The sequence below is a fragment of the Rhinoraja longicauda genome, chromosome 8 (assembly GCF_053455715.1).
Source record: "Rhinoraja longicauda isolate Sanriku21f chromosome 8, sRhiLon1.1, whole genome shotgun sequence".
NCBI classification, from domain to species: Eukaryota; Metazoa; Chordata; class Chondrichthyes; order Rajiformes; family Arhynchobatidae; genus Rhinoraja; species Rhinoraja longicauda.
Genome location: NC_135960.1, coordinates 49,660,736 through 49,674,335, shown reverse-complemented (window position 1 = coordinate 49,674,335; position 13,600 = coordinate 49,660,736). Strand labels below are relative to the sequence as shown.

General features: G+C 39.3%; 1 protein-coding gene across 4 annotated transcripts in view; it reads left to right on the top strand.

Moving 5' to 3' along the window:
* Nucleotides 1–13,600, top strand: part of dcaf17 (ddb1 and cul4 associated factor 17) — a 32,949-nt gene that overhangs the window by 8,726 nt on the left and 10,623 nt on the right. For 3 of the 4 annotated variants that reach the window (XM_078403899.1, XM_078403898.1, XM_078403902.1), the window contains 5 exons: nucleotides 1,575–1,653; nucleotides 2,881–2,970; nucleotides 7,326–7,433; nucleotides 10,995–11,100; nucleotides 11,198–11,340. In XM_078403899.1, coding sequence (XP_078260025.1) covers nucleotides 1,575–1,653; nucleotides 2,881–2,970; nucleotides 7,326–7,433; nucleotides 10,995–11,100; nucleotides 11,198–11,340 — 526 coding nt within the window. The remainder of the gene's footprint in view (nucleotides 1–1,574; nucleotides 1,654–2,880; nucleotides 2,971–7,325; nucleotides 7,434–10,994; nucleotides 11,101–11,197; nucleotides 11,341–13,600) is intronic. The other variant, XM_078403901.1, reaches the window with a different exon arrangement.

Sequence of the window (13,600 nt, the reverse complement as noted above, 5' to 3'; positions counted from 1 at the left end):
CATCAAAGAATGACAAATCCCTACATCCATTCCCAGAGGTTTAAAAGAAGAAGGTGACAACATTGGAGAAATCTATATACTAAAATTCTTGTTTGTTTGTTCCGGAACTACAGCCAAAAGGGAACATGATAGCACGACAATTTTAGGCCCACCTTGGTGCTAATGGAAGTTTCATTGAAATCGGTGTTATATTTTTAAAGTTATTCACATTTTAGTTTAAATCTATCTCCTCGAGAGGAAGGATAAGGGGGGTTGAGGGGAATGGAGTGGGGGGGGGGAGGGGAATGGAGTGGGGGGGAGGGGGAGGGAGGGGGAGGGGAGGGGAGGGGAGGGGAGGGGAGAGGAGGGGAGGAGTGGGTGCGGCACCAATGCAGGAGAGGTTTGGGCCCAACGGGTGCACATGGTCTAGTTCAAATTAAAGGTTTTCTTTATTTAGGATTGGTTCCTCAACCTCAGAAAATTGCACACATCACTTTACATTACAGGAATGGAGGGATAGAAAGGCCAGTGAATTATAGATGATACATCCTAATATTTGCTGACAGGAGGATTCTGGAGACTGCAACTAAGAATGAATTCTTCGCTGATTAGAAAAGGCCAACTTGAAATTATAAAGGACGTTATTTGTGACAAGCCCAATTTGTTCATACACACAAAAATGTAAAATGGTAGGCAAAAGGTGCCGATAGATTTATTTTTTATGGGGTCCTTGAATGCAGTTGATAATATCTCAATTAACTCTTTTACATAAAGAAAATGTTCATGGAAATGAGTGCAAATTATTGACTTGGCGAGGAAATTGGCTGTGGTGGAAAAAAAAAATGGATGTACTAAAATTGGCAGGTTTAATCAATTTATCACTCATATACAAGGCCATCATCTAATTTGTACAATGCCACAAAGATGGACAACAGTATAAATGGATATTATTAAATTACAGATATTAACCAAATGGGAAACACTGTGGCAAATGGATTTCAATCAAAATAAAAGCAAGGTGAATAATTTTGGACCTAAAATGGCTACCTCAGAAAATGTACTAATTCGTGAAACATGGAAAGAGTGGAGACTCTTAATGATGGCACTTCATCGATAGAGATCATTGAAATGAAAAGGACAAACTAGAAAGATGAACTGTTTGTTAGTCTTTATATCTAAAGGACTGGCATGCAGAAAATCTGGATTTGAACAATGCGGAAAAAAACAATTTTTTGCATAGTGCAGAATGTACTGTCTGCAGATCTGGTGGAGATAGGTTCATTATGAGAGGGAATTAAATGTGAAGAAACATTTTTAAAGGCTATGGAGAAAGGGCCAGTTAGTATGGAGTTGCTCTGGTAGAGTGCAGGCCTAAACATAATGGGGTGTATGGCCTCCTTCAGTACCATAACCATTGTATGATTTTATGAAATGAAATGAAGGAACAAAAAATAAAATGCCATTTTGGTAAACAAATGGGGAGAGGTGTATCTGGAGCAAAAGATGACATAAACCTTTTAGGTAAAATGATCGATTTCTATGTTGGGTGTACTATGGTATTTTTTTACAAATATTCTAAATATTCAAATATTCAGGTATTTGACTTGGGACAATACTCAAGAGACCATTGTAGTAAAGACTACACAGAACAAAGTTACAGCTACAGCTCGAGCGGTGAGTAGTATGTTGCTGCTTTTACTGCTGCGTCAGCATGGGGGGAGGGGGGTGTACTGCATTTTAAAGTTATTCTCCTGGTTTTTACAGGTCTAAGTACTTCTTTGATTCTGCGTAATTAGTTGCCGTCCATGGACCCATTTATTCTGAACACCAATTTATAACCTACCTTTTATGGCAAACATTTAAAATTCACAAGTAACCAAATAAACTTTTTTTTTCTTGTGTGTGAGGTTGACAAAGTATTTCCAAAACTTTGGATTATCCTTGAATAAGTGTCACTCAGGTTTGAATTAAACTAATTTTTGTATGAAAGTGGTAGTAATTTGTGATTCAAATCAAATTTCAGAAAACAAATCAAATTTCAATGAGATTATTTTGTACTAATTATCCCACAATCATTAATCCTGGTGACTATAGTTCTACACAATCAATGATAAGGTTCGAACTAGAGCCTTGGGTAAATTTCTGAATGGAGTTATTAAATCGGTCAATACTGCTGAAAACGAAATGCAGAGGAAGCACATGTAGATCTTCACTTGCATTAGGATGGCAATCAACTGACAGTTGGTGACTACCTGAAACTGCTGTTTGAATGGCCAAAAGAGGCACACATTCCTGTCACTCTATTCTGTAGGCCATTCACATTTCATATCTCCGGGTCTAAAAAGGTCTTAAAGTTAACACAAAGTGCTGGAATAACTCAGCGGGTTAGGTCATCTATGTTGGTCATCATGACCCCATTTACTCTTGTTTGGCCCAGAAACCACTAAACCTTTCCTATCCATGTACCTGTCCAAGTGTCTTTTAATTGTCGCTACAGTACCTGCTGTTTTAAAATGCATAAATATCACTCCACTAAGACCAGAGCTCAGCACTACTTTCCTTCCCCAGCACACTGTCCCCCCCGCCCCCCCCCCCCCCCACCAGACTCTGGACTTCTTACCCTCGCTTCAAGTCATCGACGGAGCCAGACATCCAATTCCTTTCTCGTCTCACCCAGTCAATGATTTTTTGAACCATTGTAGGGGTGGCAAAAACCTCAGCTCAACTCCTCGATGACGACCAAAATGCCCCATCTAGACTGGTTCCATTTGTCCACTGTTGCACATACCCTTTCCTTTCCATATACCTGTTGACTCTTCTTACTCTCCATCAACTTGTTTGCCATCTAATTTCCTGATGTGCTAACTTAAAGTAATATCTGTTAATGTTTTGTTTTTTCAGGCTGGAAATCAACACTCAGTTCTGTTATATTTAGCTTTGTTTAGTGTTCTACCTCTTACATTTGTTGGAATGATGGGCATTGACAAAAAGGTAAATCTCATGATAAAATTTAATGCGGATTAATTAATTGAATCAAATATCTTTTAATTGGTCTGAAAAAGGGTCCAAAACATCATCTGTCCTTTCTCTCCACACGAAGAGACAAAGTGCTGGAGTAGCTCAGCGGGTCAGGCAGCATCTCAGGAGTCCATGGATAGGCGACGTTTTGAGTCGGGACCCTTCTGCAGACTTTCCACAGATGCCACCTGACCCGCTGAGTTTCTCCAGCACTTGGTGTTTTGCTCAAGATTTCTACATCTGCAATTCTTTGTGTCTCCGAATATCTATCTTTATCTATTTAATGGTGACCACATAATTTCTTTATATAAGTATGACATTCCGTGAAATCATGAAATCCAGACATTATCCATGTATAAGTGCAGGCTGCAGCATCACAAAAAAATTCACATGATTTTAGCATGTGCATTAAACATTCAGCTTCCATTGATTGCTGGGAACCTCAAGCCTAACTATTAGAGCATTTGTGAAACATGTTTCACACCATTCAGTGGTATCAACACCAAGTGATGCTTTTCTTATTTCTGGGATCTGGTTTATCACCGCAATTGTAGTGGCCTGGCGGAGGCCAGAGAAAAGGCAAGACGCCAGGCAGTGTTTAGTAAGATTCTTTTATTAGGCTGTGAGCTCCTGCCCACAGCGTAGTTCTCCTAGGGATAAGATACGCCTTCCCTTGGTCTGGCTTTTAACCCCTTTCGCCTGTCCGTCACGTAACGAGGGGGCTGACCCAAGGAGTGGCCTGATCCGCTACACAATCCTTTTTGTATTCCTCAGTATTTTGCCATATTACTAATGACTGATCTTTCAGCTGTCACTTATGGACTCTGGCCTGAAAGAGTCAAAGCTTGGTCACTGACGGTATTAATATATGTCTAGATAAACAATTGAATTGGTTAGGCATACAGAGCATGGCAATGGGATTAATAAGGAAACCTGCTTGACGTGAAAGAGTTGGCGAATATTGTTCTATAATTCTATGAAGTTCTTTCAGATTTGTGTCAATAATGTAATGTGAACAATTACAGAATGCCTTTTAAAGTTATACAGCCAGACGCAGGCCCTTTGGTCCAACTCGTCCATGCCAACCAAGATGCCCCATACAAGCTTAGTTTAGTTTTTAGAGAAATAGCACGGAAACAGGCCCTTCAGCCCACTGATTCCATGCCAACTTTCGATCACCCATTTACACGAGTTCTATGTTAGCCTCACTTTTTCATCCACTCCTGACACACAGGGGACAATTTACAGAGGCCAATTACCCTACAAACCCGCACGTCTTTGGGATATGGGAGGAAACTGGAGCACCCGGAAGAAACCCATGCGGTCACAGGAAGAACCTGCAAACTTCACACAGACACAACCGGAGGTCGGGATCATTTGCCCGTGTTTGGACCATATCCCTCTAAACCTTTTCTATCAATGTTCCTGTCCGAGTGTCTTTTAAACGCTGTTATAGTACCTGCCTCGACGACTCCTTTGGCAGTTCATTCCATATACCAATCCCTCTGAGTGAAAAAGTTGCCCCTCAGGTTCCTATTAAATCTTACCTTAACTTACTTCTTACCTTAAACATTTCTTGATCATTGTGACAGTAACCAGTATTGTCAGATCTCCAAGAATAGTAGAGCTGAATTTAAAGTATATTAGTGTAAAATAGCATATCTTCCTGCTCCCCACAAGCATTGCCAAAGGAAATCTGTTCATCATTATTAAAACTCCAGCACTAGAGTATGTGATAGTTAGCACTTCCGTTCTCCAACATGATTTGTTTGTCACCAGTTTGGTTCACAAAAAAGCATCCACAAGTCAGAACTATGAAGAGACCTGAGTGGAGAAGCCGATGTGGATTTCCCATCAGATGAAATACTGTTGAAAGCTAACTGGTAGCTACAGAAGCTAACATTTTTTGCTTTAAATGACCCCAAAAGACGAGAGATGCTATTTTTAGTTCCCAATGTGCACTTTCTCCACTGCAATATGCCACTGAATTCCACAGGGCAACCAAAACTCAGCAGATTTTCCACAGGCTGACACCTTTCTCCTGCATATTCCATCTAATGTTCAATAAAAACACTGCATACTCATTTAGAAGTGATTGTGGCATAAATGAATCCAGTCATTCTGTGCCAGAAAATTACCGGTAATTAAATTTCACCCCAAAATGTAAAGTTTTAAATGTAGCTCTTTTTGTAAAGGTTGTTCTTTTGGGAACACTTAATGCCCTTGTTGGGGAAGTCTAGATGGTTGGTGCCCTGTTGTGATATTAGTTCTTTGGCATCTACCCATGCCTTTTGCTAACGTCTGGTTACTACATGCTTGCTGCTTCACCAGGATGTGGATATCTGTGGATCTCCAGTCATATAGGCCTCCAATAGGAAATTATGTGACCAATGTCCTGCAAGATACAAGTTACCTACAATGTGGACATCTTTGAAGAGATAATGAACACAGATTAATTTTCAACTGTTACCATTGATATGGTTTACAAAGATTTACATGAGTCACAATGCAAGATATTATGGCAAATGTCAGGCTTTGAAATGGGATGTAGTTTAGTTTAAGTTTAAAGATACAGCATGGAAACAGGCCCTTCAGCCCACCAAATCCATGCCAACCATTGATCACCTGTTCACACTAGTTCTACATTTTCCTACTTTCGCATCCGCTCGCTACACAATTTATAGACGCCAATTAACCAACAAACCCACACATCTTTAGGATGTGGGAAGAAACCGGAGCACCCGGAGGAAACCCACAGTCACAGGGAGAAGGTCCAAACTCCACACAGACAGCACCCTAGGTCTTGGTCTGTGAGAAGCATCAGTTCTACCCCTGCACAACTGTGTTGAATGTATTGAAATCTTTGTAATTTAATAAAGATTTTATATTAACAACAGTAAATGCAGAAAATAAGCTGCAAGTCAGGCTGCATCTGTGCAAGAAGACCATAAAGTGTTCCCAAAAGCATGACCTTTGCAAAAAGACCTACATTTAAAGTCTTCAAATTTGGGGTGAAATTTAATTACCGATAATGTTTTTGGTTGAAAACTCTGTCACAACTGGTTTTGCAAACAAATGTTATAGTTTTTCAGGGAGTAATACCAGAAATAGGGTTGAGGAATTGGAAAATCAATTGCGATTGTAGATCAGTCAAGAAAAAAAATAAAAATTGTAAACCTGAGGAAGAATATAAAATAAAAATGTTCCTCAAAATGCAATATTTCAAATGTATTAGGGCCTTAGTATGCAGATAGACAAAACTGATTTAGGTAAGAATATTAAAAAGAAAGGAATCTTTAGTTTTCAGTTTGGAAATATAGAATACAAAATCATCTGGTTGAACTTGTATTAAGAGCTTGAGGACAGAGCTGGAGTACTTTCCATGTCAGCATATCTTATGTAACAAAAAATATAATCACAATTAAAAAGAGCAGTGTAGATTCACTGAAAAACTGTTAAGGATAAGGCATAGATCTGTAAAAAGTTAGTTTTCCTCATTCAATATTGTTTTGGTGGGTTTATTAAGATAAATGTTAAGGTAAGGAAATGTTTCTGATATTTTGTGTGGTGTTAATGGATAATCACTAAGTTAATAATCAAAGGGATGACAGTGGTTAGAATAATTAACACAAGATCTGTTGGGCTAAATGGCCTGTTTCTGAACTGTATCTTCCTGTGATTCTTGTATTATAACTCCAAACATCAAAAACATTTAAAAATCATAATAGGGAGATACAGCTTGGAAAAATGCTCTTTGGCTCCCCCCAACCATACATTTACACAAATCCAACACCAATCTAGCTTTATTCTCTCCATATTATCATCAATTCCCTATTATTCCACCACTCACTTACCACACAAGGGGCAATTTACAGCGACCAATTAAACTACCAACCCGCATGTCCTTAGCACCGAAAAACCACAGTCACAGAGAGAATGTGCAAAACCCACACAGACAGCACCCAAGGTCAGAATTGAACCCTGGTCTGCCCCAGTGAGGCAGTAGCTCCACAAGCTGTGTGCCACTGTACCACCCTTGTTAGTTGCATTGACATACATATTTTCTTTCCCTCAAATATTTGTATCCAAAGTTTGAGGCTGCATAAACATTCTGGGAACGTTTAATAGTTGAACTGTTGAATTATATGTTGAATTATACTTGTAGGGGAATATAGTTATAATAATTTCAATTAACAAACTAATCTCAATCTTGCAGTATTCATTATAAAATGAGAGGTAGAATTCAAATGCAATAAACTGTATTTTAGCAGTTAATGTAACCTAGTTTAAAAGAAATTTAAATACATTATTTTTCATTTCCTCCTAAGATTTTTGGAAGCAATGTAACAGATGCCACTGTTTCTCAGGGGTTGCTCATTGTGACACACAGTGTGGGACTGGTCAAGCTTTACAGTTTTCAGTGGATCGTTGAGATGGTAAAATAAAAATTTAGTGTATAATGGTCAGTGCTGAACCTGCTGGGTGAAAACCCTGCTATTAACGTAGTATGCAAAATATTTTCATACTACTTTGCTTCATATTAAACTTGCCAAGAAAGATGATGTTGTGGAAAAGTATATATTTTGCTCAGTGCAATAAAATGAAAATGGCTAGTTATCAGTGATTCTAGACTACTGGAAATTTTTAAAAGCTGATGGAAGCAAACACTCCTCCCTTAGATTGCTTTCTCTTCTATACGTTCATATGTTTTGCAGATTATCAGATAGAGTTTGAAGAAGCATCCCGACTGTAAATGTCACCTATGCAAGTTCTCCAGAGATGCTGCCTGAACCACTGAGTTATTCCAGCACTTTGTGTCTTGTTTAGACTAATTGGCCTGTTGCACTGGAATTGAATAGCCATTTTGAAGGGCAGTTACAAGTTAGTTGCACTGCCACATTAGTGGCATGCCACAGACATCATAGAGTCATAGAGTTATCCTGCACAGAAATAAGCCCTTTGGCCATTCTTCACCAAGCAGACCAAGATGGCATACTGGGCTAGTCCCATTTGGCCCATGGTCCTTTAAATCCTTCCTATCAATGTATCTATCCAAATGGCTTTTAAAAGTCACAATTGTATGCACTTCTATGACTTCCTTTGGCTGCTCATTACAGATACGGACTATGGAGTGAGTTTGAGTTTAGTTTATTGTCACGTGTACTAAAGTACAGTGGAAAGTGTTTGTTGCTTGCTAACCAGTCAGTGGAAAGACAATACATGATTATAATTGAGCCATCACAGTGTATAGATATATGATAAAGTGAAAAACGTGAATAATGTTTAGTGCAAGATAATGCCAGTAAAGTCCGATCAAAGATCGTTTGAGGGTCTCCAATAAGATAGATAGTAGTTCAGAACTGCTCTCTAGTTGTAGTAGAATGGTTCAGTTATCTGATAACAGTTGTAAAGAAACTCCCTCAATCAGGAGATGCAAGGTTGATAATTTCAGCCGATCTGTTGGGAGGAAATATAAATAGGAGATGATGCAATTGTTGGGAATCTGGCATGTCAGGTAACATCAGCGGAGAGAGGAAAATGGATTTACCATCAAAGGTTGATGACTGGCCAGTTCTGATGTAAACCAAAAAGATGGTTATCCGAATTTGGTGGTGAATGTTGATGTCTATAGTCAGGTGATGCAATGCTGTTTCCTGTGCTTACTTTGGGCTTCATTGGAAGAGTGCAGGAGCCAGAGAGAAAGATGGTGGATGGAGAATTAAAGTGATAGGCAAGTGTTAACTTGGGTCATGAGGCCTCGTTGAACAAAGGTGTCCGCAGAGCAGTCTCCCTGTCTGCATTTATTTTCGTCAGTGTAGAGGAGACAGTGTTATGAGCACTGAATGCAGTACTCTTAGGTACAAGAAATGCAAATGAAATACTACTTCATCTTGAAGGAGATTTATGTCTGCTCTCCTGGTTGTTTTTTTTTAATCCCTGATCAATAAAACAGATTATCTAATCATCATGAAACCTGTAGGAGCTTGTTGAGTGAATATTGAGTGCCATGCTTTCTATGGTTATAAAAGAGAGAACTTCAGAATAACATTAATTTTCATTGATTCCATTTCATTCATTTCAATCTTAATATATTCTACCATGATCTTAACTGCTTCACCTTAATTTCTCAATAATTGTTTTGTAGATCAACAACTCTCTGGTGTAATTTCTATCAAATTTATAATATTCACAAAATACAGTTATGTTCACAAAGTGATACAGTGTGGAAACAGACCCTTCAGCCCAACATGCCCACACCGGCCAACATGTCCCAGCTACACCAATCCCACCTGCCCACGTTTGGTCCATATCCCTCAAACCTGTCCTATTCTTGTACCTGTCTAACTGTTTCTTAAATGTTGGGATAGTCCCTGCCTCAATTACCTCTTCTGGCAGCTTGTTTCATACACCCACCACCCTTTGTGTGAAAAAGTTACCTCTCAGATTCATATTAAATCTTTTCCCCTATGTCCTCTTGTCCTTGATTTCCCTACTCTGGGCAAGAGGCTCTCTGCATCTTCCCGATCTATTCCTCTCATGATTTTATACACCTCAGTAAGATCACCCCTCATCCTCCTACGCTACAAGGAATTGAGTCCCAACCTACTCAACCTCTCCCTACAGCTCAGACCCTCTAGCCCTGGCAACATCCTTGTAAATCTTCTCTGTACCCTTTCCAGCTTGACAACATCTTTCCTATAATATGGTGCCCAGAGCTGAACACAATACTCTAAATGCAGCCTCTTATACAGCTGCAACATGACCTGCCAACTTCTGACTGATGAAGGCAAATGTGCCAAATGCCTTTTTGACCTCCCTATCTATGTGCGACTCCACCTTCAAGGAACCATGCACTTGCGCTCCTTGATCCCTCTGCTCTACAACACTCCCCAGAGCCATACTATTCACTAAGTAGGTCCTGCCCATGTTAGACTTCCCAAAATGCAACATCTCACGTTTCTCTGTATTAAATTCCATCAACCATCCCTGGCCAATTGATCAAGATCCTGCTGCAATTTTTCACAACCATCCTCTATCTGTAAAACATCTACTTTTGTATCATCTGCAAACATGCTAATCTTGCCGTGTATGATCTAATCCAAATCATTGATATAGATTTCAAACAGTAATGGGCCAAGCACTGAACCCTGAGGCACACCAGAAGTCACAGGCCTCCAGTCCGAGAAGCAACCTTCCACCATCACCCTCTGCTTCCTTCCATGAAGTCAATTTTCTATCCATTCAGCTATCTCTCCTTGGATCCCATGCGAATTAACCTTCCAGAGCAGTCTACCATGCAAAACCTTGTTTAGTGCTTTGCTGGAGTCCATATGTACAACATCTAAGAATCTGCCCTCATCGACCTTTTGGTCATATCTTCAAAAAACTCAAATTTGTGAGACACGACCTCCCACATACAAAACCACATTGACTATCCCTAATTAGCCCTTGTCCGTTTAAATGCCTGTATATCCTATCCCTCAAAATACTCTATAGTAACTTTCCAACTACAGATGTTAAGCTCACTGGCCTATAGTTCCCAGCAGCCCTCCTTGAATAGAGGCACAACAGTTACCACCCTCCAGTCTTCTGACACCTCACCTGTGTTTAAAGACGACTTGTAAATTTCATCCAGGGCTCCTGCAATTTCCTCTGTGGTTTCCCACAATGTCCTTGGATATATCTGATCAGGCCCTGGAGATTCATTTACCTTCATACACGACAGTACCTTCAGCACCTCTTTGACGTAATACTGACTGTTCTATTGGAATTTATAGTTTGTATTTATTAAATACATTAAAATATATTAATTACGTAACAGTAAGTAATGTATTAACAATTATGTCCAGCTATATTGAAAATCCAAGTCGGGTGATAAGGTTTTTCAAATAAGGTTTTTTAAAGAGTACAATTGCGAAGACAAAATAATCTGTTACATGTTTCTGTCTGTAATACAGATTTCAAGTATGAATACTAATTCCCTTGTCTTCATACAGTTTACAATGAAACACTGTATTCTTGGACAAAACTGTGAATGGAACAACACGACTGGAATTGTAGGTGCAGCTCCATTTGGAATTCCATGTAATATTAAAATCACAGGTATCTTTTCATGAAAAAATAATGTATGTGTATTATCTAAAATTGGGATACACAAGTAGTTCACTATTGATATAAACTTAAAGACTTACTTTTGCAGATTGTCCACCTGTTCTATTTGAAGTTGCTTGTCTTGAAAGTGCATTGCAAATCGGAGGATATCCCTGGCATTACATCATCACACCTAATAAGCAAATTCAGAAAGGCACCTACCATATTAGCTCTTTGAAGGATAAAAAATTGGTAATGTATCACAATTGCAAACTTCTTGTGCAACATGATCTTACATTTTGTTGGTATATACATAACTGGGTCTTAACATTTGAAATTAAAAAAACTGAGAATGCTGGAATACCCAATGGGTCAGGCAATATCTATTGAGAGGGAAACAAAGTGAATGGGTCAGGTCATCAGACCAAATTTACTAGTCAAATACATTGTTGCAAAAAAAGTAGAAAGAACGAAGGGGATATCTGTGATAGGGTGGCGTCCAGGAAGGAGTGAAAGGCCAGCTGAGAGGAGGCGGTAAGGACTACACTTCCATACACACAGCCTTCTGCAAGGACTCCATGACTCCATTCCATTCTGTCAGTTTGTACAATCTTGGTGACATTTTCCTCACAGTGAAATAGCTTCATTTTCCTTTGACTGTGGCTTCCTCTCCATTATGATTGACTGTACTCTGCTATTTCCTGCTCTCAACACCTCACCCACCCAGAGCAAGAATAAGATCCTTCATGAGTAGAAAGGAACTGCAGATGCTGATTTAAACCAAAGATAGACACAAAATGCTGGAGTAATTCAGCAGGACAGGTAGCATCTCTGGAGAGAAGGAATGGGTGACATTTTGGTTCGAGACCCGAAGTCTGATGAAGGGTTTCAACCCAAAACGTCACCCATTCCTTCACTTCAGAGATGCAGCCTGTCCTGCTTAGTTACTGCAGCATTTTGTGTCTATCTTTTGTCTTCTTCTTCTACTGACCTCCATATTCAAAGGATCATCCTCTAATTTTCTTCACCTTCAAGATGATGACACCAGTAAACACATCTTCCCTTCTGCATTCCAAAGGGAATGTTCTACAGTATTCTGATTCATTCTGTCTTCACTAACAGCTCTAGGCTGTTTACCCTTCCCACCATCAGTGGACCCAAAAACTCCTTACAGGTAAAGAAACAATTCACTTGTACCTCTTCCAGTTTATGTATTGAATTCAATCACTGCACTGTGGTTCTTTCTGCATTTCAGAATCAAAGGCAAACAGGTAACTGCTTTGCAGAAAACCTCGTTGTCAGGCGTGACTCTAGGCTTCTGGCTGCCTTTAACTTTAATTCTCCATCCCACTCTGGAGTCCAGCACTGTATTAGCATTGATCAAACGAGCAATAGCATCTCCATTTTCAAACTAAGTACATTATAAACTTCAGGGCAATGAGATTAAAATTTCATATAACAAGCTCTTCCATGAAAAGTCATCAACTGGAAATATAATTGCTGACTGACCAATTGAGTATTTATATTCTTTTTTAGTTCAGATTTAAAGCATCTGCAGTATTTTGCATTCCATAATTCCATATTTCAATCGTGACACAGGAAGAGGCCACTTGAATTATCAACTCCCAACTGAACAATCCCAACAGCCCCATCCCCCCTCCTTATTTCCTTGTATCCCTTCAAACTAATCTGTATCACAAACCTATCAACTCTTTTTGATTATTTTGCCACATATTTGCACCAAAATGTAACTTGCAATAACCAGTTAACCAACCAGCATGTCTTTAGATGCAAGAGCCCAGCAGTAATGCATGTGGTCATGGGAAGTACAAGCTCCGTGCAGGCAACATCCATGGTCAGGTTCACCCCCAGATCGCTAGAGCTGTGAGGCAGCAACACTAACTGCTGCACTACATGCTGCTCCTTCTTCCTGCACCTCCTCCAGACAAATTAACTATGTTTAATAAACCTTCATCGCCTTCAAACCTCCACCATTTCAGTCATGGCCGCCATTGTATCACCAACATTAATTTTGTTCTATCTCCCCATCCCCTTCTGCATCTTTCAATACGTTTATTTCCTAATTTTTCTCAAGGTCACTGACTTAAAATATTAACTTTATTCTCTCTCCACGGTTAATGTCTGACCTGCTGACTATTACCGACACACTGTTCCATTTTCAGATTTCCAGCATCTGCAGTTTTTTTTTTTTTTGAATTCCTAACATTTATCTTTCAAAATGCCGTGCAATCAACTGCAATCCAACTTATCTTCCTTCGCTTGCAGTTAATTGGAACAATTCAAAATTAATCTTGGTCCCACCTGTTTTCTCCTTTTATATTTATTGGCTTCCAATTTTCCTTCTTAAAAAAAAAAAAAGCAATGGTTGACTTGATCATTCTCATTTGGAAAGCATTTCCACCAGCTCTGACTAAGTACATTTATTTTAAGTTGTTCTTTCTCTTTGGTGGTAATTTTCAATTTACCCTAGTCTATGTTTCCCTCAACTGGG